The 25,450-nt window shown below is 44.6% G+C and overlaps 1 protein-coding gene across 1 annotated transcript; it reads left to right on the top strand.

Annotated features, from left to right (window-relative positions):
* Nucleotides 1–7,171: 7,171 nt before the first annotated feature.
* On the top strand, nucleotides 7,172–24,982 carry SLC18A1 (solute carrier family 18 member A1). Its single transcript, XM_043502911.1, is given in 19 exon segments — nucleotides 7,172–7,697; nucleotides 9,521–9,705; nucleotides 9,708–9,728; nucleotides 10,038–10,404; nucleotides 11,751–11,808; nucleotides 12,325–12,394; nucleotides 13,731–13,817; nucleotides 14,334–14,438; nucleotides 15,990–16,033; nucleotides 17,002–17,020; nucleotides 17,023–17,061; nucleotides 17,227–17,280; nucleotides 17,283–17,321; nucleotides 20,688–20,766; nucleotides 21,288–21,339; nucleotides 22,210–22,273; nucleotides 22,964–23,083; nucleotides 23,314–23,447; nucleotides 24,287–24,982. Coding segments are annotated over 18 exon segments (1,566 nt in total). The 5' UTR covers nucleotides 7,172–7,697; nucleotides 9,521–9,605; the 3' UTR covers nucleotides 24,401–24,982.
* Nucleotides 24,983–25,450: the final 468 nt, after the last annotated feature.

Below are 25,450 nucleotides of genomic sequence, written 5' to 3'. Positions count from 1 at the left end.
TGTAACTATTTTTTTTGTCAGAGTGAACAGAATGCCAGGGTTATATTTTCCAGCATCCTGTCCCTGCTGGAACTCTGCTGGAGAGGACACAGGGACTCTGCTTTGGTCAGTCGGGGATGGTCTTAGCAGAATATAGTGCTCCTGGAAGATATTCCAACAAGCTGTGTGTGTGTGTTTGTATTCTGACAAAATTTTTAATAAAATGCTCCAGCTTAAAACCACAGCCAGGTCTAGGAGTGCAACAAGAGTGTCCTGGAGTACATAGCAAATGGTTTCAAATGCAAAGATGCTCCATATACTGATTCAGCCATATGACAATAACATCAACTATGTAACTTTGCAGTTTCATAGATTCATAGTTTTAAGGGCAGGGTCAGAGTTGCCTTTCTCAACCAAACTTTTCATCTAATAAAAAATGAAATCAAGTTTGTTTGACAAGACTTCACACCCCCCCCCCCCCGACAATGTTGATTAGCATTAGACTTGTTAAAAATCAACATCCAGTGCAAGTTATCAGTTCCCGGCTATTTAACTATAATATTTTCTGTTTAACATCCTCCTCAATTACTGATGGGATAGAAGGCATTACCACTTTAAGATAGCAATACATCATTTCACTTCTTTCCATATATAGAAGAGAAATATTTATTGACTGCTTCTTCCTTTAGGCAGCACATTTCCAGAAAGATTTTGGCAAATTTTAGCAGATTTGGAAGACTAACAAAGTATCAGGAGCTGGAGGGACTGATGTGAGAGAAAGATGTAATAACTTAACTATGCATAGTTTAGCTAGTAATGACTAAGTGAGGATACAATCATCAAGAGGTAAAGCACTAACTGAGAAGCAGTGTAGTCTAGTAGATTGAACATAGGGCTAGAACCCATTAATATGGGTTCTGGTCCTAGCTCTGCTATTGATGTACTGTGCGACCTTTAGCAAATCACTCACCTGCTCTGTTTAGTTTATTAATATCTGGTAAACACTAGACAGACTATTGACATTAAATAGAAAGAAATCAGGAGATCTTGAGTGGCTATCACTTTGAGGATGAGGTTCTACTCTTCTTTCTTCCAGTAGCTGTTTTCAGTCATCTGCAAAGCCTTTCTAAAAAGTGTTTCAGGGAGACATAGTCCAATTAGTCTAGAACAGTAGTTCCCAAACTTGTTCTGCCACTTGTGGAGGGAAAGCCCCTGGCGGGCCAGGCTGGTTTGTTTACCTGCTGCGTCCGCAGGTTTGGCCGATCCACTGGTCTAGACAGAAGGATCCTTTCATATTCTAAATAATTTAATATATTGTTGAATACAGTGGCTGAGAATATTAGTTTCAACATCCTACAATAACACAACATTTGACACTGCAAAGAGCTTTACAGACTGTATACTTTCAGCACCACAGAAATTCAGCCACTTTGAGAATGGAGCAGCAATCAACTTACAGCAAAAAACCACAAAGCTATTAATTTATGTGTCAAGTAACATAAAGCTTCCTCTATTACACAACAAAATAGATTCAACCAGAAATTAATTTCAAGTTTCACTGTGAATGGAGCACTTTTGGGAGTTGTCTGTGCTGATCTCTATTTAGACAGCAGTTTTCATCTGACGTCTGGCAACATTATATCTGTGAGCCTTTCGTCAAATGTCATTTTATTACATGTTGCTTTGACTCACTGGTATACTGGAGTGTTCCAGACCTCTTATGGGTCACCTAGAGGATGCTCCATAGCTAATATATTTTACTGCAGCTTTAGAATGAGGAGTCAACAGCAGAGGGCAACCCAGTCATAACCTATTGACAAAGTGAATTCACAATGATTGCAACTAGCCTGTAGGTTACGCATCAGGTGCTGCTTACAATGAGTTGCTCAGTCCCACATGGCATGGATATGAGACACAGTAGGAAGCCTATAATAATTTAAGTAGTATATTAGGACTGTGCATTAAATGTCATTATTTCACAGAATCATAGAAGATTAGGGTTGGAAGAGACCTCAGGAGGTCATCTAATCCAACCCCCTGCTCAAAGCAGGACCAATACCAACTAAATCATCCCAGACGGGCCTTAAAAACCTCTAGGGATGACAATTCCACCACCACTCTAGGGAACCCATTCCAGTGTTTCACCACCCTCCTAGTGAAATAGTGTTTCCTAATATCTAACCTAGACCTCCCCCACTGCAACTTGAGACCATTGCTCCTTGTTCTGTCATCTTCCACCATTGAGAACAGCCGAGCTCCATCCTCTTTGGAACCTCCCTTCAGGTAGTTGGAGGCTGCTATCAAATCCCCCCTCACTCTTCTAAACAAGCCCAGTTCCCTCAGTCTCTCCTCGTAAGTCATGTGCCTGAGCCCCCTAATCATTTTCGTTGCCCTCCGCTGGAGTCTCTCCAATTTGTCCACATCCTTTCTATAGTAGGGGGTCCAAAACTGATAGCAATACTCCAGATGTGGCCTCCCTAGTGCCGAATAGAGGGGAATAATCACTTCCCTCAATCTGCTGGCAATGCTCCTACTAATGCAGCCCAATATGCCGTTAGCCTTCTTGGCAACAAGGGCACACTGCTGACTTATGTCCAGCTGGTCATCCACTGTAATCCCCAGGTCCTTTTCTGCAGAACTGCCATTTAGCCAGTCGGTCCCCAGCCTGTAGCGGTGCATGGGATTCTTCTGTCCTAAGTGCAGGAATCTGTACTTGTCCTTGTTGAACCTCATCAGATTTCTTTTGGCCCAATCCTCCAATTTGTCTAGGTCACTCTGGACCCTATCCCTACCCTCCAGAATATCTACCTCTCCTCCCAGCTTAGTGTCATCCACGAACTTGCTGAGGGTGCAATCCATCCCATTATCCAGATCATTAATAAAGATGTTGAACAAAACCGGCCCCAGGACCAAACCCTGGGGCACTCCGCTTGATACCGGCTGCCAACTAGACATCAATCCACTGATCACTACCCATAGAGCCTGACAATCTAGACAGCTTTCTATGCACCTTATAGTCCATTCATCCAATCCATACTTTTGTAACTTGCTGGCAAGAATACTGTGGGAAACCATATCAAAAGCTTTGCTAAAGTCAAGATATTTCACGTCCACCGCTTTCCCCATATCCACAGAGCCAGTTATCTCATCATAGAAGGCAATCGGGTTGGTCAGGCATGACTTTCCCTTGGTGAATCCATGTTGACAGTTCCTGATCACCTTCCTCTCCTTCAAGTGCTTCAAAATGGTTTCCTTAAGGATCTATTCCATTATCTTTCCAGGGACTGAGGTGAGTCCAGTCAAGAGTAAAAGTTTAGTCATTTCTTTGTATGTAATGTATAAAGAAATCTCCTTGAAAGTATTCCATTGTCATAAGTGTATTGCATTTATACAGCATCTGGAAACTATAAATTACAAATACCCATTTGAGTAGAGTAGATATTATACTCATTTTATAGGTAGAGAAACATAGGCACAAAGCACTTAAGCTACCTACCAAAATCCACACAACAAGCCACTTCCAGAACTAGAACTAGAATTTAGGACCCAGGGTCCCATATACTGAATACAACAACACTGGCTAGAAAGCCTGCAAAGTCAGCCAACCAGGCACACTGGGAAAAATATGAGAGAAAAAACCTTTCCAAGCCAGCCTTTCTCACCAGTCTTTATTGTCAGGATTTAGGAGCTGGGAAAACAGCAGGTACCGGAACAGAGACAAAAAATAAAAAATGAAACCCCACCATCTCAGAGCTCTCCCTGATCTAACCCTGTGTCTCTGATTGGGCCCTCAGCCACATAACCCACCCTTTACACCTGTTTGAGCATGCAATGCACACATCTTTAACTGGAAGTTAACTTCTTGCTTTCCAGTGCCTGGCTAGAGCCTCTGCCTGTCCCATGCCTCTGTCTGTCTATAAAATAGAGAAGTAAGAATGCAAGTGGGAATGGAGCCATCACACTCACTGGGTCATCATCACAATCAGCTGCTTTCTTGATGATGACTTAGGTGAAATACAAGCCACAGGAGTTAGTGGGAGTAGTGAGAAGCCAAGATCATGTTTTCATTGCAAATAGCTTTAGTAGTAATAACAATTTTTTTAAAAGTCCAGGGGAAGAGACTGTAAAATGTCTAATGCATACATGCAAAAAGAAAAGGAGTACTTGTGGCACCTTAGAGACTAACAAATTTATTAGAGCATAAGCTTTCGTGAGCTACAGCTCACTTCATCGGATGCATCGGATGCATCCGATGAAGTGAGCTGTAGCTCACGAAAGCTTATGCTCTAATAAATTTGTTAGTCTCTAAGGTGCCACAAGTACTCCTTTCTTTTTGCGAATACAGACTAACACGGCTGCTACTCTGAAACTAATGCATACATGGAAATGTTTCCAAGGAGAATATTTGAATAAGTTTTGCCGTCATCTCTGTGAAAGAAGATACACAATAAAGTAACAAATGTGTGGCCCCCTAAACCTATGGCTGCTCAGAACTTCCTGGTGACAGCATAAATAGAACTAAAATCCTCCAGCTTTGAATCTCTATCACTCAGGCTAAAGAAGAATCACTATTAGGTGGTTACTAGGACATAACAGAGCAGTTATGATTCTATCCAGTAGATGGTAGTGGTACACTGCTCATGCTGGATCTGTACTGTAGATATTTGGAAGACAGTTTCCAGATCTACCTATTCTGCTCTAAACTCACAACCCAAACACACCTCTGCTCTCCTACACAACTAGGAAATTCTTTGGTAGGTTGCTCTCATCCGGTGTTATTGACAATAGTTATTGATTATACAAAAGCCAGGTAAATGGTCTCAATGTCAAGTATAACTGTCAAGAGAAGGAAGGTGAAAATTATCAAGATTTGTTTTTTTCACAGCGGTAACTTCTGTCATGAAAGGATGGAGATAACATTTTGGATCTAAAAATTAGAGACCATAGAGCATTATGTTGAAAGAGCAAATAAATAATGGAATAAAGTATAAAATAAATCATATTTTAAGTGGCGTGTACAATGTATCACCCACATACTGCCATTATTTTCCAGCCAGCAGCCCTAGGAGCTTCTCAGTTGAAACACTGGACTTCTCACTTCCCTAATGATATGGCAAATGGCTACTCATCCCTAAGGACAAAGCAGCAGAGAACAGAAAAACAAGAGGCAAGGAATTGTTTAGAAAATCCCACTTTTCAAACAGAAGTAGCAACTGTGCCACTGCCAGTCTCTGGGCATGCTGCAATGGCACAAATATGTCCAGGTGTGAAAGGGGAAAAGGAGCAAGACAGTGGTCATGAGGTGGAATGTTTTATTGCAGCATTGTGATGGAGGCCTGAGAGGAACCTTATCCAGATCCATATGCAGCATTGCATAGTCAGGTGGTGTGGCCTTCACCTTTCTCTGAAACACCCAGTATCAGTCACTGCTAGAGGCAGGCTACTGGGCTGGACTGGACAGTGGTCTCGCCTGGTATGTCAAATCCTATGGTGCGATGCTTACGTTTCACATGACAAAGAGTGTCTTTTTCTGAGATGCTTTCTTTTCCCCGGGATTGGGGCAATAGGCTGCTCAGTTTCTTTTACATGGGGAGGTTTGTTGTTGTTGTTGTTTTTAATGACTCCCTCCAATAAAGCAGTGAGATAAACCAAATAGTCCACTGGAAAAATGTTATACCAGGTTGGAGGGCTGTGAGATTACAAGTCAGACCCAATTGTATGTCTGCTCAGGGAAGAGAATAAGAGCTTTTTCTATGTTAAACATGGAAAAAGAAATGCCTGGCTGGGGAAGTGTCCTTTTGAGGGAGCCCCTTGCAATCCATCCCAGGAGAGAAGGAGCATTGCCACTTCTTTACTTTCTGCTTGCAGCAAGGATTTAACTTAAACTTTCCCCCTCCTCCATTTGTAGCCCATAAGCTAGTGCAATTCCCCCATATAAACACATGTACTCTGCTCCCTTCACACACCTACATAGATGCTGCCCCCTGCATCTATGCCTTGATGCAGACCTCTCTCCCACATGTTGGAATAGCCTCCTCCCCGACACAACACATTGATGCAACCCCATACGCAGGTACACACAGTGACGCAGCTCTCCACATGTGCACTGATGCAGCTGCCCTCCCATACACTGACACAGGGCTCACTACATACACAATGACGTAGCAACTACACACAAACAGACTCAGTCCACATGTTGGCACAAGCTCCCATATAGACACATACACACAGACCCAAATCCCTACATAGTGCCTCAATTTCTGCTTCACACACACACACACACACACACACACACACACACACACACACACCCTCTTTTTTTCATTTTGGTCTCAGAATGATGGATAAGGTTTAACCCTCAAATTCTTGCACCACCAGAGCCCTTTCCAGTGAAATCTATTTCTTTATACATAGGAGCACTGTAACTTTGATTCAGTATTTGAACAACGAAGTAGGAGACAAAAGCCAGAGCTACAGCTCCCGTTTCAGGCTGTACAAATGATTTCTCTGAGTTCAGGAGGTTTTGTTTTTGCCATTTTAACCTGGTGGAAGCTGCACTGGAGATTTTGAACTTGGCAGTTTGTTACCTATTTCATTTGTCTGGAAGTCTTGTTTGTCCCTGTAGTTGGTATTTGGGAACCCAGAAAATAATCATTAATTTCTCAGACTCTGCTCTTAACCCAGCAGGTTCATCTCAAGTCTGCAGGGGCAATCTGTCCACCTGTGCAGGCATTTGGGATCCCTGGAAGGATCAGAGGCACAGCGGGGCCAGTTTGTTCTCAGGACAATTGTGGAGAAACAACAGAAGGATTTTATTATTTTTACATTTAATTTTAAGTGAGTTTAAGGCTTATGAAAGATACCAGATTGACAGCCGTGGAGCTGAATACCTTCTGTGTACCCACGGAACAGATACGAAGCAGGCTGCATCAGAACATCCTGTCCTTGCACCAATTTGCATCACTCCTAACTTAAAGGGTCCCACCTATAAGGGTCAGAGTGGAGTTTACTTTCCCTGGCCCATTCTTTCCTTGGCCTATCTGCTGAAACTACCGACTAATTCTTGGCACTTGTGTAGGTGGGAATTTTCTGATGTGGACACTGGACTACAAACCTTCAAACTCAATTCATTCAAGGATCATGGAACAATACTCAGATGTGAGTGATCGTCAGTATCTGGAATCCATAACCGGAGCTGGTGACCTAGAAGTCCATTTCCCATGACCCGTTGCCTGAGCTAGACAGTCCTCCAAATATTTTATTATTATTTTATTGTTGTTATTATCAGTATTACAGCCCATAGTGTGTAGAAGGCCATTTGTGGCATACAGGTGCCTTTCACACCATGGAGGAGGAGAGCTGTAAAGCCCCAGAACAGCCTCCATGCACTGTGCTGAGGCCCAGAAAACAGTTAAGGTGTGTGATGAAAGATAAGCATTGATGAAAAGCTGTGGAGTGCTGGTGCTTCATTGCTGCAGATAATCTCTCCATCCTCTCTCCGCTCCCCCCCACATGCCCTTCTTTCCTGCCTCTGACGCAGAGGGAGCTGCAGGGTTGAATGGAACCTATTTGAGGTTCCAATTAAATCTTCATGGAAGAGGGACATACATATCCTTTCCAGATAAAAGGATACATTCACTGGGAACAGCAGTTTCAGACGACAGTGCTGCCACCGCTACTTCTAGCAGCCAGCCGCAGATACCAAGATGTGTTCTCTGGTAAGAGTCCTTTCTTCTCTGCTCAGTGCAACACATTTGCACATCTGTTGTTCTGGGAGCAAATTTTAAGATCTAGATTTAAAAGGCTGAGTTTAATTATGTTTATTTTACATTTTCTATATTCTTTTTTCTTCCTTCCTTTCGAGTCCCTAAACTATTTCTTTCTTTCTTTCTTTCTTTCTTTCTCATGTAGATTTGTTGCTTTGCATTTGTTAGATTACGTACTTTACGTTTGTTGGCTTGTTCTCATTTACCTTGAGGAATAACCAAAGGAAATAACCCAAGGTTCTGTGCAAACAACTGATGGTGGGACTCAGGCAATAGGTTAAAGAAAAAGAATGTTCTCATAAGATTTAAGTGTAAGGGTAGATGGCATGTCCGATGATTTCACAAATCAACAGGTGGAGGAGATGAACCATGATTTCTGATCCAGTCTCCAGACCCTTTCTTCTTATCACTCTAGTCTATGAGGTGATAGCTCTTCGTATCAGCCATTTAGTATATTAATGATTTTGTTTGTTTGCTTCAGTGCACATTAATTGCAAATTTGTAATTAATATATTCACCATGGTGGAACAAGCATCTTTTCTCAAACGCGTCTTAAAGCCCTGATCTTAATGGTATTTGTTCAGTTTTTAAGTCTTGTGTTTGGCCTGTGATGTTTCAATTAGGTGAAATGAAAAGAGGTGTAAGGGAAATGAAAGCCCTCTTGAGAAACTTAATTTAATCTCCAAGGACCAAACATGAAATGAAAGATGTGGAGATCACTACAAATAAGCTATCAGCTCAATATTTGCTTAGAGTCTTCTAAAGCCTTTACAGAAAAGAAGAATTAAATGATGCCCTGAAGTTAGAGTGGCTGATTCAGGAGACTGGTAATGGGTAATAGGGAACTTCACATGCAGAGGCACAGTTTCAAATGCAGCACAGATCCACAGCTGATGGAAAATTACTGTCACTTGGTAGCTGAGCAGATGGTCCCAGTTTTACTCCTAAGGAGTGGTGCCCACTTCTCAAAAAGCAGTTGACACGGCCTGACCCTTCCTGGCAATCTCCACAGATAAGCCAAGGGCACTATCAGAGGAATTCCTTAAGAGCAGGGGTGGAAAAGGGATGTGGGGACATTTGCACTGTTGCTTGCCCTGCTGTGTGTATAAACCAGAGAACTTCAGGCCTGACTCCTGAGCAAAGAACCATGGACATGAGGCACCCGCTCGTCTTCATTCATTATCGGCAGGCTTTGCAGAATCCAATTGTTACTTTTTGTAATTTCAACAAATACTATCAATGTTTAGTTTTTAAGCCTTTAAAAAGATTTTTATCAGTTCAATTTTTCGAAATTGCACAAAATATCTTCTAATCCTTTTTTTTTCAATTTTATCTACTTACATGTTCAACTGTTGCAGGAAATTATGGGGAGAGGTCAGCTATTAATATTTATTGATAACAGGACCTGAGATTCAAAAAGTTAAAGCTTTATAAAACCATTGACCACACAAATTGTCAACATCACATGTCAAAATATACAAATAAATAACCTTGCATCAAATTCTATAAGTTCTCAAGCAACATTTTCTTACTTTGTCTAACTCTAAATTTTGATTATTATTGATGGAAATATTTTTTTCCTTTGCTTGTTTGCGTGTGTGGACGGTGAAACTGATGTTTAATGACATTTACCGATACAAATCTAATCTTTCCAAGTCTAATTAGGGTATGGTCAAAAGCCCATTGAAGTCAATGGAAAGATTCCTGCTGACTTCTGGCCCTTGGATCAGCCCTGTGTATTTTCCTGAGTATTTTGCAGAGTGTCTTTCTTAAAGATTACAGGACATCCTCTGCCCTGAGAAGTAGTTGGAGCGCACACAGGAGTCAAAAGCCTGAAGCAGCCCTGCTGGGTTTCCAACAATGCCTCGAGTGGTGGAGTGTGCCCCCTGGAGATGGATGAAGGAGGGAAGGGAGTCACGGAAATTGGTTCTGGTGGTCGTGTTTGTCGCTCTGCTGCTGGACATATGCTGCTCACTGTTGTGGGTACGTTCGGTATGGGGTATGAGCGCGTGTGTAGATGTCAAGGTGTCCCGAATGATTTGCTGAAGAATTAAGACTCTGTAAATCTCAGTTGCAACTGCAGAACCAGTAACAAGAGAAATGAGTTTGACTGGTCTCCATCCCAGGCAGTGCTGCAGGTGTGGAGCAAGGTGCACTGGGAGAGTTGGGTGTATGCAGTTTACCTGATACCTGTCTCTAGCTCAAACTATTAACCTTTCATTAATATCCCACACACACACCAGAAGTGCTGAATAAAATCCTAACTAATCTCCTCCTTTAATTTTTTTCCAGTGCCAATCGTCCCCACCTTCCTCTATGCAACAGAATATAAAGGTGCTAACAGCTCTGCTTTGCAGAACTGGATCATGGCAGCCCCCACGGCCTTTGCAGCTCCTCCCTTCTCCTCCATGTTCTCTCACTTTGACAACACCACAGTGACTGTCTCAGACTACATGGTTGTCAACACCACAGTGGGGGTGAATGGGACAGAAAGCGGCAGCCTGCCTCAGCTCACTGGGACCAGCCTGCCACCAAGAAACAGCTGTGTAGACGGTGAGGAGTTCCTCATGGAGGAGAACGTACGTGTTGGACTGCTGTTTGCCTCCAAGGCTCTTATGCAGCTCACAATCAATCCATTTGTGGGTCCCCTGACTAACAGGTATGTCAGCCAGGCTATAAAAGAGTTTATGAGCATGTAATGCAATGAACAAATTTGGGTCACATTCCCCCTCTAGTGGGTAGTCCATTCGAGGATAGCAGCCTATTGCTGCTGCTAGCAAATAAAGTTACTCCTTCTTCAATAGTAGAGGCCTGTGTTGCAGTGCTGACGGGCATGCAATTAAGCCTTGCCAGTGATCCACGGTTGGGACCATTATGATAACACAGTATGGGAGCTCACCAAAGCCCCTTGTGAGCTAGAATAGCACAGTGGAAATATAAGCATCCAATCGTCCAGGAATTCCACATCTTAAAGAAAGCCAGCAAATTGCTTTGAACATGTGCGTTCCTAAGGAAATATTATTGGTGCTCCCAAGCCGAAAACTCATTTGGCCCAGGCCCTGCTCAGCCCAACGTACATGAGTGAGTTAGGAACCGTGTACCAAGTTGAACCAAAGGCATTAATAGCTTGCACGATGCTCCAATGAGACTGAAAGAACTGAAATGTTGTCATCACACATTCTATGTCAGTAGCTAGGAATCACAACATTTTGGTTCAAATTTACTCTCTCCCCACTCCCACTCCCCTTAAATTTGTCTTTTCCTTTTATTTTTAACTTCAACACACAACATCATCAGAATAATCCTCAACCTAAAATTCCCCCCTGAGCTTGATGTTCCCAGGTATTTTCTCTGGCAGGACCTCTCTGTCCCTGCACTTCACCTTCCTCTGCTTCAGAGAGGCGCTCCTGAATTAGAGCTAATAGGACCCCCCAATCTTCTGGCTAGGATGTGTCAGCAAAATAGATCTGCATCTCTGTGCAGGGGCCTAGAAGCTGGTTACATAATTTCACACACTTATACACACGCATTGTGAACGTATGCAGAGACTAATACAATAATAATGCAGGAGAGCTAGTTGCACCCATATACCTTGATATAGAGCCTCACTCCTTCCATAGAAAAACATTCAGTGATACACACAGATATGTATACTGATATGTTCAATGGTGCTCACATTCACACTTCCCTATATAGACGCTCACACACATATGTGCACTGATGCACACTCACCACATCCTTAGAACACCATCTACACAGCCATAGACACACAGCCTTGAATACATATTCACACATGGTATACACCTACACATACAGATATTGAACACACCCATAGTCCGCCATTCTCCTGCAGTCTCATACACACATACAGTATTTACTCATACATGTACACAGACATAGTACTCATTTCGGCATACATGTAATAATGCATTGGTGCTAAGATAAAGTCTTAGCTTTGAATGAGAAATTCTCCTTGAGTTCTTGATTGTCTCCTCCCTTTTTAGGGATAGGATACCACATTCCCATGTTCGCTGGATTCATCATCATGTTTCTCCTACAGTCAGTGAGTATTTTCTTTCTCTGCCGTTCACCGGGTACGCCATGTCTGTTCCAGTGAAGCAAGTACTAATCTGCAATGAGCCACCATGGAGCCTTGGGATCCTTTGTCCAGTGACTGTCCCAAGGTCTGAGGGTATGGGAGGACAGCAGAAACGGCCGACTCTCCATTCTAGAAACAGAGAGTAAATTCAGCAGGTGGTTTCCAGTGCTTGACAGCATTTGAGTTGGTGTTTTTGTAGCAGCATTCAGCTCTTCTTGGAACACATCTGGGTGGCCCCATCAGCATGGTTACCATTTAAAGTCGCCAAAAATGAGTCTTTGAAGAAGGTATGTGGTGAATCTCCCCTTCCTCTGGACCAGAGGATAATAAAGACCTGAAGTGGCCTTCAGAGACTGGAGGCCTGTGAGAGCATAGCTAAGAAGATTTGTGCAAGTGGGTTTTAATTAGAGATGGACTTGAAGAATATCCCCAAATGCTGACTCTTCAGTCTACTTTTCCCCCCATGTGTTGCTTTCTCAGGTACCTACACCTGCTGCTTGTGGCTCGAGCGCATCCAGGGCATTGGCTCATCCTTTGTCATCTGTTGCAGGTAAATGTACTGGCTTATGGGAGTAGCTGGTAGCAAGGCAGATCTTAGGCCAGCTAAGAGGACTGATGTCCCACAAGCAGCTTCTGGACTTTGGCTGCTTTGGGCTGAGCTTAAATGGTGCCTCTCAAGCACCCTGGGCCATAGAGAGTGAAATTCACAGAGTGTGAAATGTGATGGTTCAGTTTGCAGAGCAGAGAATCACAAAGATCCTTCCTCCAGCCTAGGAAGCTCTCACTAGCTATGCCCAAGCATCACTGATAGAAGGAAGATTACTCAAGAAAGGCCCCAGGTGCTACAGTGCACAGACCAGGAATCAGATTTCAGACTGTTCAGGGGGTGAGGTTAAACTCTGTAGGCTTAGAATTCATAGATTCATGGCCTGAAGGAACCATTGCTATCATCTAGTCTGACCTCTTGCCTAACTTCCCCAAAATAATTCCTAGAGCAGAGCTTTCACGAAAAAACCATTCCATCTTGATTTAAAAAAATGGTCAGTGATGGAGCGCTACCTCTACCGCAAACCTCGGTAAATTGTTCCAAATGGTTAATTATTCTCACCAGGAAAAATTTGCTCCCTATTTCCAGTCTGAATTTTCTAGCTTCAACTTCCAGCCATTGGATTCACGTTGTATCTTTCTCTGCCACATTGAAGGGCCCACTATGAAATATTGTTCTCCATGTGGGTACATATAGATTGTAGTCAAATCACCCTTAACCTTCTCTTGTTAAATAGATTGAGCGCCTTGAGTCTACATTATAAGGCATGTTTTCTAATCTTTTATCATCCTCGTGGCCCTTCTCTGAAACCTTTTCCAATTCCTCCTCCCCTTTGCCACATTGCTCGTGCAGACACTAAGGCATGGGCTACTCCTAAAAAATTAGATCGACCTAGCAACATTGCTCGAGGGCTATGAAAAATGTCATGCCTGTGCGATGTAGCTGGATCAATCTATCCCTCCATGTAGGTGAAGCTAGGTCGAAAGCAGAATTCCTTTCCATTGACCTAGCTACCATCTCTCGAGGGGATGGAGTTACTACACTGGATGGAAAAAAAACCCTTCCATCGCTGTAGCAAGTGTTCTACGCTCCAGAGATGTAGCTGCAGTACTGCAGGTGTGCACTGAAGTGCTTGGAGTGTAGACATACCCCAATACAGAGGTATGTGGTAATACATAACACTGACTACAAACAGGATGAAATTAGGGGCCCAGGTGTGACACACGCAACTGAGCTCAGGTAGGCTGGAGACCGAAGTATCCAGGTGTGATTCAGACATGGGTCCTGATGAGATGCGAGAAGCCTAATTCAACTTCCCTCTGCTTCTTTCTATTTCCAGGCCTGGGAATAGCTGCAAGTGTGTACACAGATGACTACGAGAGAGGAAACGCTATGGGGATAGCATTAGGAGGTCTGGCATTGGGGGGTGCTTGGTGCGTAAACTTTGTTCCCCAAAAATTTAGATTAGTGAGAAATCTGATGCTTCTTCAGCCAGTAGAGAGCGGTTTCCCCCAAGTCCTTGCTCTGCACCACTGTCGCACCTGTCCCCTAACATGCCATGCTGGCTCATTCCAAAAGACCTGGCTGGTCTTTCCTCCTGCCATTCCCATCATTTAGCCCCATTTTTTCTCCTGTGCTCATTCTCTGGCACCGTTTTTGCTCATGCTGGAAATTTTTCTCAGCAGATACCTGATCCTATGAAAATTGCTACTGAATATAAAATGCTCCCTCCTCTTTCTCCCCACCTCTTCAGTTCAGACATAATGAGAGGTGGGCCAAGTACTGACATAATGCCATGGTTCTAATGCCGGCTCTCCCCACGGGAGTCAACAGGAGTGTTTCCATTGGGTCTGGGGTCGCATCAAGAACAATTGACTGTGGCTTTGCTACTGCCGTAACTCCAGCACACCATGTACACTTCGCACCCACTGGACTGACCCAGCCCTTTCCCTTGCAGTTGGGGCTCCCTTCGGAAGTGTGATGTATGAGTTTGTTGGAAAATCAGCCCCCTTTCTGATCCTGGCACTCTTAGCCCTTTTGGACGGAGGTGAGTCACCAAATGGTGCAGGCCAGTTTTGGCTTCACAACTCCGAATATCCACTACCACCCTCCAAACTAAAACATTCAAGGATGGGTATCTGAAAGGAAACATCACAGGGTTTGTATGGAGGAATAGACAGGCTCTACAGGTGCTATTATCAGCAGCAGTTACTATCGCTGTTTTTTGTTGTGCACTCAGCACTGTACACATTCATACACTGGCTCTGTGCTCACTGCCTGACGTATGACTTACAGATACTGTCAGACCCAGCCTCTCATTCCCCATATAAACCACTTGATTGCTTCACTGGAGTGAGTAACAGATTCAGGGAAATGTGTGTTAAGAAACTCCGATGCGCTGGCTACAGTGGCTACCTGCTTAACAGACACTCCTGGTTAAGCAGAAAACAACTGAAAACAGGGTCTTATTGTAGGAAGTGCTAGGCAACCTTAAACTAGAGGCATTGCTACCAACTCTACCTATAGTAAGTGATCAGCATCATTAAGTATAGCTATCAATACTGGTCTGCTTGTAATGCTCTGTCACTTCGTGCTGAGACAAATCAGTAGCATGGTGGAACAGACATGATGACCTAATTTTGTTGTTATAATTTATTATTTGTATTTGTATTGTAGTTGTAGAGGCCCCAGGCCCCATTACTTTACTCTCATACAATGAAGACATGGTCCCTGCCCCCAAAGAACTTACAATCCAAGTAATAGGGGTAACATTTTCAAAAGCACCTGTATCATTGAGAAGCCTACATCCCATTTTCAAAAGAGATTAAGGGCACGTCTAAACAGCAAATATACTACCCAGCGAGACAGGCTGTGAATCTCCAGCACATCACTTGCCATGCAGTGATGTCCTGTGTGACACAGCTACAGTGGCAGGGAAAATCCTGGAGCCAACCATTTCTAGGAATTTCATTGTGTTGTAGCAGTGCCCACATGGGATATGACTTTGTGGCAAGCTGGTGCACTGCAGAGTCACACCCTGGTTTGCTGCACTCGCTGTAGAGATGAGACGAGCCCCTAGGCTCATGGGAAACTTTTGAAATGGGATTTAGGCTGCTAAAGCGCCAAGGGCCTAATCTGGCCTTAACAACTACCATTGATTTCAATGCAAAATTAAGTTCCTAAATACCTTTACAAAGCTGGCCTTTGGTCCCTTTGAAATCTTACCCTAGGTCTTTCCATCTGTAATTTCTGCTGTGGTCTAATTGTGGCTACCTAACAAATGGCTCTCACCTTAATGTAGGTTGTTTGCATGTTTTTCTGCTTCGTATCTGAATAACACACTCACACTATAATGGGCCCGATCCTGCTTCATCACTGACGTCTTTGGAAGTTTTGTCAGAACAAGAATTAGGGCCTAAAATTTCTCCCATCTCAGCAGATGCCCCCTGAATGCATTAGAATTGGGACACTGGCCCATTTCTGGGATCACTGGGTTTTGAGATACTGAAGGGGGGTCTACAGTCAATATGAGACAAGAGGTAATAGTGGCTGGAGTGCCATGTCAAGGAATAAGCAAATAATGGTATTTTTCTCTTAGCTTTACAGCTGTGCATACTGCAGCCCTCTAAAATTTCCCCCGAAGTAAGTACAAGATATGGAGTGTGTGACCTTGTGCTAGACAGTGTGAACATGTGGGGCATGGATTCCCTGTAGGGGAAGACTGTGGTGAAAGCTGCCAGCCATAGAGCATGGCGGCACTGGGAAATGAATGCATGTGGAAAGGTCAGAGATGGCAGCTAGGAATGGTTACCTAGATGAGTGGTTAGCGCATCGTAATGTGTATTTAATAGATTCCGGGGCTATATTCGGATCTCAGTGATGTTAGTGTACTCTGGAATAACTCCATTTGCTTCAGTAGAGCTGTTACTCTCAGTATCACTGAGAGCACAGTTTGGCCCTATTATCTGCCTTTGAAACAGCCAGAAATTCAGCCTTCCATGTGATAGGTGCTCAGTTCTTCTGGACATCCATAGGGTGTCCTGTGAGAAACAACTGCTGAGCTTCCTGCTGCTGGCCAGACGCTCATGTGGATTTAACCCATCCACAGCAGCAGGACTCCCTGCGGCAGCTGCAGTTTGACCAGCGCATTGTGCTCCCTAGCAGCCATCTGGAGAGCTGGGGGACTGTTCTGAGCTCAACCCTGCTAGGATTTGCTCAGTGCTGATTTCCACCATGACAGGGAGATGCCAGGTTGGCAGATCTGGGGTCAGGTATAACAAGCTGACATGCTGGCTCTTTGAACCAAGGCTAGGTTGAAAATGCTGAGAGGAGACGTACACAGAACACTGGGCACTGACCTGGAAAGGGAATCTTAGAAACAATCCCCTGGTGGAACCAGCTCTCTTACGACTTCCCCCATCTTGGCTCTCACAGGACAATGCCAATGTGCCTTTACACAGAGGACTGGCTGGCCACATGGGCCATGCACCTGTACACATACAGGCTGGCTCACGGCCTGGACCATGCACTTCTTATAACATCTGGTTTGGTTTACATGCTTCCCCTAGAGCACTACTTGTAACCCCCCGCTTCCTTTCTGTATTATGCAGAGCACCAAAAGCACCCCCGTATTGCATTGCTGCAAGATCCCTACATCCTGGTTGCTGCAGGTAAGGTGGGATGGCTGCATCCCTCACTGCCCCACAGTGCATCTTTACCTTGTTCTTGAGAATATTCCCGGGGGGCTTGTGATGGAGTCGTATTCGTAATCCGTTAGGCAGGATCGAAATGTGGGCAGTTAAAATGGAGTGTTTCCTGTTGTTTCTCTCTCCCAGTGCCCTGTGCTTTGCTAAACATGGGGGTGGCAATGCTGGAGCCCACGTTACCCATCTGATGATGCAAACCATGTGCTCCCCAAAGTGGCAGCTGGGTAGGTGCCTCATTTCTCAGCCTTCTTATTACTGAACAACAATAATAGCCCTCATGTGTTTAAACCACATCAGCTCAGAGGAGGCGCCTGTAGAGGGTGGTGAAGATGCTGGTTTCTGATGCTGCCTGTTGCATGACATGAAATGTATGCCTCCACCTGCAAAGGATGAGTGGTCCCAGACTATTGCAATTTAGTGTGGTCGGAGGGACACTCAGGGTCTCTGGATGGGGGTCACCCTGCTATCTATAAATAAAAGTTAAAGGAGATTCCTGACTGAAGCGGGAGAAACACCAAAGGCCTGATTTCCCCCACACATACACTGCTGTAAATCAGCAATAACTGCCCTGAAGTCAGTGGGGTGACACCGGGGTGAGAGGAAAATCAGGACTCAGGATGCAGATAAGAGAGAAAGGATCAAAGAAAGTGCTGTGCAGATGGGCTCATAATAATGCAACTCCCACGCAGGAAAGGGGCCTCTGGGCACGATCTCAGAGTCAGGCCTGGCATAGTCTCTGAGCCTGACAGCTCAGGTACACTGAGCAATATCATCCTGTGAGGTAGAAGCTCGGTGTCTTAGGACCAAATCTATCATTAGCATAAGGGGTGCCACTCCATTGAAATCAGTGGAGATGTGCCTGCTAACCTCACTGCTGAATTTTGCCCTTTTCATGGCCAGGCATTAGAACAGGACTTAGCCAATTAGCATGTTCCCCTGCTCAATATGTGGTCTGTGGTGCTCAGCATGCTAGTGCTGTTGAGACCTGAACCAGAGCCCAGGTTCTCTCTGGATACGTCTTCATTGCAGAATTAATTGGCACCCCGGGTCACTCTACACGGGCAGCTGGGGGCAAGCTTCCTGGCCCAGGTACATAGACTTGGGCTAGTGAGGCTCATGCTAGTGTGTTAAAAATAATAGCATGGGTGTTATAGCACCGGTGGAGGCTCAGGATAGCCACCTGAGCTCAGACGCCGGGGTTGGATGGGTCCAAGCTCAGGGGGCTAGCCCAAGCCTCTGCCAATGCCACAATCTCAACACACAATTTTAAGCTACAGGTGAAATAAGGCTATCTGCAAAGCCACGGGGTGGGGGGTAGGGGGACGCATGGTACATACTAATTACTCACTGTCTAGGAATGTGATAAGAAGGTAACATTGCCTACCTTTGGTACAAAAAAATTATAAAATCCAACTGGCAGTGGAATGACCTTTGGGACGCTCCAAGCTACACTTACAACCCAAATTGAATTGCAACCTGGCAGCAGCAGAGCTAATGAGAGCTGCTAATTAAGTTACTAACTGATCAGGCAGGAGCCTTCATCCAGATAAGGGGCCATGATGCGTTGGCTGGCCTGCATGACTGAGCAGGAATGGATGCGGTTAGGAGACTTATCTCTCAGGGGCTGTGGGTAGTGGGGGGGAAGGGATAGTGCTTGGTGTTGGGAATGGAAGTCACTGAGCAATTCACTGGGGAATTATCCAGTGCCCACTGAAGATGAGTGGAATCTTTCCACTGACATCAGTGGACATCTGATCAGGGCCCTTGCAGAGAATGGTGGAAATGGAGCCCAGAGGGATACTAACCTGGGAACGTAAGAGAAGAGCCCAAAACAAAACCTCAGCTGTAACCATCCCCCAGAAAAGTTTGGGATCCAAGCAGAAACTCCTTGGACTGAGCCAAACTCTCAGTAACAAACACCCCTAGGGAACTTTGAATCTGGGGTCCCAACTTTGCAGCCAGGGCACATCTTCACATTTATAAAGCACATGGCAAAGCCGTGTCCCAGCTGTGCTATCCCTCTACACTGGATTAATAAATAACATGCATTATTTGGGAAGGATCCCCCCCCCAGCTTCCAATTTTGCAACCCCTCCCTCCAGATTCTGTGACTTGTCATTATTAATTATTGTATTACTTAGTGCCCAGGAGCTATAGTCATGGACCAGGACCCCATTTTGCTAGGCGCTGCACACATAGATCTGCAGCCATGTGGCTCCTATCCATGCCATGACATGTCACTCCCATGTGGAAACTGCAGAAACAGCACAATCTCTCTCCCCTCATCACCCAGGGCTGAGTTTGCTGCAGAGGCCTAAAGCCTGGAAAGAAAGCCACCAGGGCCAGGTCTCTGAGGTACCAGTGCTGAGCACTAGACAAAGGAAGCCTGATTCTCCACTCTGCAAAGGGTACCAGTAACTTCTATTGATTTCAAAGGGAACAGCTGGCATCCAGAAGTAGGAGAATAGGTCCCAGGGCTGCTGAACAGCATCCATCTTAAAAGCAACTATAGAATCATAGAACTATAACTATAAACCTAGAAACCCAAGTGTTATTCTTTGTTTGTTTCAATTTGCCTACCCTTGTGTTCCTGGAGAAACGGGAAAAGCTCAGACTTCCCCAGCAAACCTGCAGGATTAACAATGCTGTATAACCTTTAAAAAAGAGGAAAGGAAATTAAGAACAAATCAAGTGTGCTTTAATAAGGAAGTTGCCTTAATATACAGGCAAATAGAGGCAATCATGATTTAGTTATAGTCTGTACAGGAGAGTATATTAAAAATAAACAACTGGTAAACCAGCAGGATGGTCAATATTTGATTTTAACTTAATTATAATCCCTGGGGTTTTTCAGTAGGCAGTTTTTCTATGCTGTGAGATGGAACGGGGAGGAAGAGAAAGAGAGAAAGCAATACAGAGTAGCAGGATGGCTTTATGGTTAAAACAACAGTCACGCAATCTAGGTTCATTCCTGGTTTTGTCATAGATGCCTTGTGTTACCTTGGGCAAACCACTTCATGGCTCAGCTTCTCATCTATAAAAAGGGGATAAAAATCTTTCTCTTCGACCATCCTGTGTGTGTCTTGGCTATTTAGACTGCAAGCTCTTTGGGGTACGGATTGTCTCTCACTATATGCACAATGCGGCCCTGATTTTGTCTGGGATTTGTAAGCACTGCTGTAATACAGATATAGAATAATAATAACAGAGAAGAAAAAAGAAGCCATTGCCTTGCAAGGGCTAATATACATTATACCTGGGGACTCTGCATTGGATATTCATTTGCCCTGTCTAATCTCCCCTGGCTCACATGGCCAATAGCATATGTTATTTGACTGATGGAAAGACTGTTCATGATTTATCACTGGAGCAGATTCAGACTCTATGGAGGCCGGATCAAATTGGACCTTGAGATCTTCCGTGCATTTACAAAGTGGTTGTTACTATAAGCATCTGACTATGAGCCTTCTAGCACCTAAAGAGCTTGAGCTCTGAACTTCTTTGGGAGGTGGGAGGAAACTCTGAAGTCTTTAGGCAAATCTCTGATGATCATGTGTTATGTATTTGAGGCTGGGGCTCTTCTTTTGCAGGGATGGCGTTCCTGCCTGCCAGCATATCTTACCTCATTGGCACCAACCTCTTTGGGGTGTTGGCCCACAAAATGGGGCGGTAAGTGGAACTCAATGGCTTTCAAACCTTGGTGTTCTTCCCAGCTGTCTTCAGACCACCCAGCTGCTTATTTGTAATGAGGTGGTGATGCTACTCAGGGGAATACCTGTCTCACACTACAGTGTGGTGGGGAGGAAAGGTAGCTCAATGAAATTAAAGGGCAGCAAATTTAGAAGCAATGCAAAGACTCACTATTTCATGCAGAGTGAAACTGACCTATGGGACTCACTGCTGCAGGAGGATATTAGGCCAAATACTGTCTAGATTTCTCAGAGGGTTGAATAATTTTATGACCTATAATAATATTTATGGCTATGTAGGATAAGATAAGGTGATGAAATCTCATGCTTCAGGGTGTAAATTTCCTAGGTCAGAAAGTAAACTTTTCCCCTCCGTGAGTAGCACTGCATAGTTGGTGCTATATTAGATTGGAAGGCCCAATGATCCGATCCGGTATGACAGTTCACGTGCCCTTGGGGCTTACAGTGTGTTATTCTTTCCTATCTTCTTCCTCACTGCAGGTGGCTGTGCTCCCTGATTGGAATGGTTGTAGTGGGGATTAGTCTCCTTTGTGTAAGTATTGCGAGATATTCTGAGACCTCTCTGCAGAAGAATCATCAGAGCTTTAGGCAGGGAAACCAAGAACTTCACTGCCCCAGCCTTTCACCTATGCAAAACTGGGTTAGGTTGGGGCCCGCATCATGCATGAGCTGACGTTGGGCATATCAGCCCATCTCTTAGTGGAGTGTTTTCCATATCATGAAGCCAAGATAAATTGTCCCTGCTCAAGGGATACCCAGCACAGGGTTAGCAGAGGATACTGTGTTGGCAGAACTGTGGGTGAACAACAGGGTTGCTGTTAGTCACAATGCTGTTAGTCATTGGCAGTGCTTTATGAGGATCCAAGACTGGAATGGAAGAGTGCCTCAGCTCAGGATTAAGGTGCCCTGGCAAAGCTGTGTGAAGTAACACTGGTGCTCCATCTCTCCCTCTGTGGAATCTGTAAATGGGGAACTGTCCTTTTCTTCAAAGCCAACAGGACTCTTCTGGGGCATGAAGCACTGAATGTGTTCTGGTGGTCTGCAATATCTTAGGGCCAGATGTGTAAAGGTATTTGGGCATCGAATGTTGCAGATAGGCATCTAGTGGTATTTCGCAAAGTGCCCAAGTGTGCTAGGTGAATAAGACCATTTATTTCAATGGGAAATAGGTACCTTAAAACCTTTGACATTCTGGCTTTTAGTAGCTTTTCTAATGTCTCATCTTCCTGCAGGTCCCACTGGGTGGTGGAGGTGTGAGAAGTGTGCTCACATGCCTGGCAGTTAGCGGGAACCCAGTGGCTGCATTAGTGCGTCTATTCCACTGGTCATGTGCCCCACAAAGAAAGGCCTCTGGCCAAAGCCCCTCTGGCCTCCCTCATATCTTCTTTCTTTCCCCTCCAAGGTGCCTCTTGCGCAAAATATTTATGGACTGATCGGCCCAAACGGTGGGCTTGGCTTTGCCATAGGTAAGATGCCAAGGCGACTAATCGTTTTATCCAAGGCAGTCCCATATACCACAATCCGAACTCTATCCCTTTGGAAGGCAGATGTCTCTACAACATAGCCCAAAGAGCCTCTAGTCCATGCATGAACTCCCAGGAACCCTTATAACCTGTAAAATGCCCTATAACCTGCTCTCAAATACTTCCCTGTATCACTCATCCCCTCCCATGCTTGGTGGGAATGAGTCTGGCCAAGAAACAACTTTGTACTGTTAAGTGACTGCAGAGTCATTAACACAGGGACAGTGATGGTGGACTAGGTCTTTCAGAGGCCATTGGATGGAGCTCAGTAGCTTGTCTCCCCCTCAAGTGCTGCTTTGATTAGAATCATGTGTGTTGCACTCAGGAGAGACACTGAAAGCCCTAGATCCTGGAAAGAGCATGGTCAGGACATCCAGGTCCCAGTCGTGGCTCTGCTGCTAACATGCTCTGTGGCCTAGGGCAAATTGCTTTTCTTGGCCTTGTTGCCGCATTCTGTAAAACGGGGATAACAATATTTATCCGTCTCGCAAAGGGAGGTTGTGAGGACTAATGAAGCGTAGTGCCCTTTACTGAAAAGTGTGGGAGAAGTGTTGCATGTCCTTCTGTCTGCCATTGAAGAGATTCACTTGGAGAGGGCAATGGCTGACCACATTATTTTTGCTTTGGGGGCAGGCATGGTGGATTCCTCGATGATGCCTATTATGGGATACCTGGTGGACCTTCGCCACACCTCTGTCTATGGCAGCGTCTATGCCATTGCTGATGTTGCCTTCTGCATGGGCTTTGCTATCGGTACGGATTAACATTTGCCTGAAAGGGCAGCATATATGATGATTTCCCAGTATATGGCTTCATAGCATTAATCCATAGCACCCCCACCTCAGTGTTGGCTGGAAGCAATTGGTAGTGGGCATAGAAATCAGCTATAATACAGTAATTTTACAGTCCATCTGCACTGACCTCTCCTTGGCAAAGGAGGTTTTTGTAATCTTGCTCTTTGTTTAACCCTTCCTCACATCCAGGTCCATCTACTGGGGGTGTGATTGTACGGGCTATTGGATTTCCCTGGCTGATGGTCATCATTGGAGTGACCAACATTGCTTACGCCCCTCTCTGCTGGTACCTGCGGAGCCCTCCGGCTAAAGAGGAGAAGATTGTGAGTTGAATTCTACAGCATGTGGTCTTGATAATCCAGGAGACTTGCATGTGACGGGTGCAAATGTGTGTAGAATATTGTATGCAGGTCTGGGCACCGCAGTACTAGAAAGATATTAACAAATTGGCTGGATGCTGGAGGGACTGACATACTGAAGCCAGACTAAGAGTTAAATCTGTGATACAGTGATCTTGTAGACAGGGAGGTGGCCTAGGATTTGGGATACCTGGGTGTTAGCCCTGGCTCTGCCAATGGCTTGTTGTGTGACCTTGGGCAAGTTACTTCTTTTTCTGCTCCTGTTTCTTTTTCTACCTTGTGTCTAGCTTGATTGTAAGCAACTCTGAGGCAGGGAGTGTCTTGCACTGTATATTTTGTGTATGTCTTGCATTGTGTTCTTAGCACAGCGAGGCCCTAATTTTGGTTGGGCCCTTCAACTGCTACTGTAATAGTAATATATATTTCAGCAGTTCTAACCCTGCCATGCTCAACTAGCAAAATATTCACCCATTTGCTCACAACAGTGAATTACAACCTGTGCCACTTCTATCCACTCAACAAAACAAACCCTTCTCTTATGTTTTGGATAAGAAGCCAGAATCCACTGGAGGGCAAACAATTTATATGGTTAAAAAACAAACAAACCAAAAAAACGCCTAAAATTTCCCATGGCCCACAGTTTGTCATCATTGTGCAAAGTCTGTGTAGCGCTTTGGGTTATGGTAGATATTTGTAGATAGGGTAGCTATTTGTATTAATTAATAGATGTGATAGATATTTGTATTAATTAATTTATTAGTAATTATTTTTAAATATTATATTATTTTTCCCCCAATTCCCAGGCAATTTTAAACCAGGAATGCCCCATGCGAACCAAATGCTACGCCACCCAGAAACCTCTGCGGGAATTCCCCCTGACAGATGGTAGTGATGAGGAAGAAGAGAGTAAGGAATAGCAGGAGCAAAGATGCAGCTCCTGCTCTGAAGCTGTGTCAAGTTTCCAAAACCCCAGACGTCTTATCAAACAAGGCTAACCCAGAGACCTCCCTCCTGACAGCCAACAAGATCCAGGAATCCTGGCTTCATTAATCTGCCATTCTCATGGCACTGGGTGGTCAGGCAGTCGACAGGAAGCCATTGAGAGCCGGGGCTCCTGGGTTCTATCCCAGGCTATTCTCACCTACTGTGTGAACTTGCACAACTCACTTAACCTCATTAAGTCTCATCTATGATAGGGGATTATAATCAGGTGGAGTCAGTCCATATTGTCCTACAGAAAAGCAGTCGTGTGGTGCAATCCACCCATCTGTGATATGCGGATAGTACCAACCTACCTCACAGGGGTGTTGTGAGGCTGTGTTAATTAATGTCTGTAAAGTGCTTATGCTCCTTGGATGAAAAGCACTAAAGGGTAAAATATTATCTCCAGGGGATTTTCATCTCTGGGAATCCTATTTTAACCCCCAGCATGGATTTTCTCTGTAACATTGTGGAACCATCACTCTGTACCTCTGCCAATAAAGATACCACAACATTAACGTGCTCCCAGCTTGTATCAAGGTGGCAAAACAAACAACAAATCCTACCTACCACTGTCTCAGCTTCTGTGTCATGCATGCTGTTTCTGAGGTCAGTGTTGACTCCTCTAGGTGCCTCTTCTACTACCTATTCGTTCATTTCCTTTGTGAATTGATAAAGAAATTCAGGTGGAAATGGGGTGGAACCCACATGTAGAATCCTTATTATTATTTGTATTACTATATTGTCTGGACTCAGCAAATTTTATAGCTGCTTAGATCACTGGTCCATGTAGCCCTGTTTCCTGCCTGCGACAGTGGTGATCACCATGTGCTTCAGAAGAAGGTACAAGGAGCCCTGCAGTGGGCAAGTTTGGAATGAGCTGCCTATAGAGAAAGGTCCTTTCTAACCCTCATCAGCAAGTAATCAGCTTATGCCTTGAAGCAAGAGGGTTTATATCCTTTCCCTGATTTAGTTTTTCCTGCGCA

Source organism: Dermochelys coriacea, chromosome 26 (assembly GCF_009764565.3).
Source record: "Dermochelys coriacea isolate rDerCor1 chromosome 26, rDerCor1.pri.v4, whole genome shotgun sequence".
Taxonomy (NCBI): domain Eukaryota; kingdom Metazoa; phylum Chordata; order Testudines; family Dermochelyidae; genus Dermochelys; species Dermochelys coriacea.
This window is presented reverse-complemented; position numbering and strand designations above follow the sequence as displayed.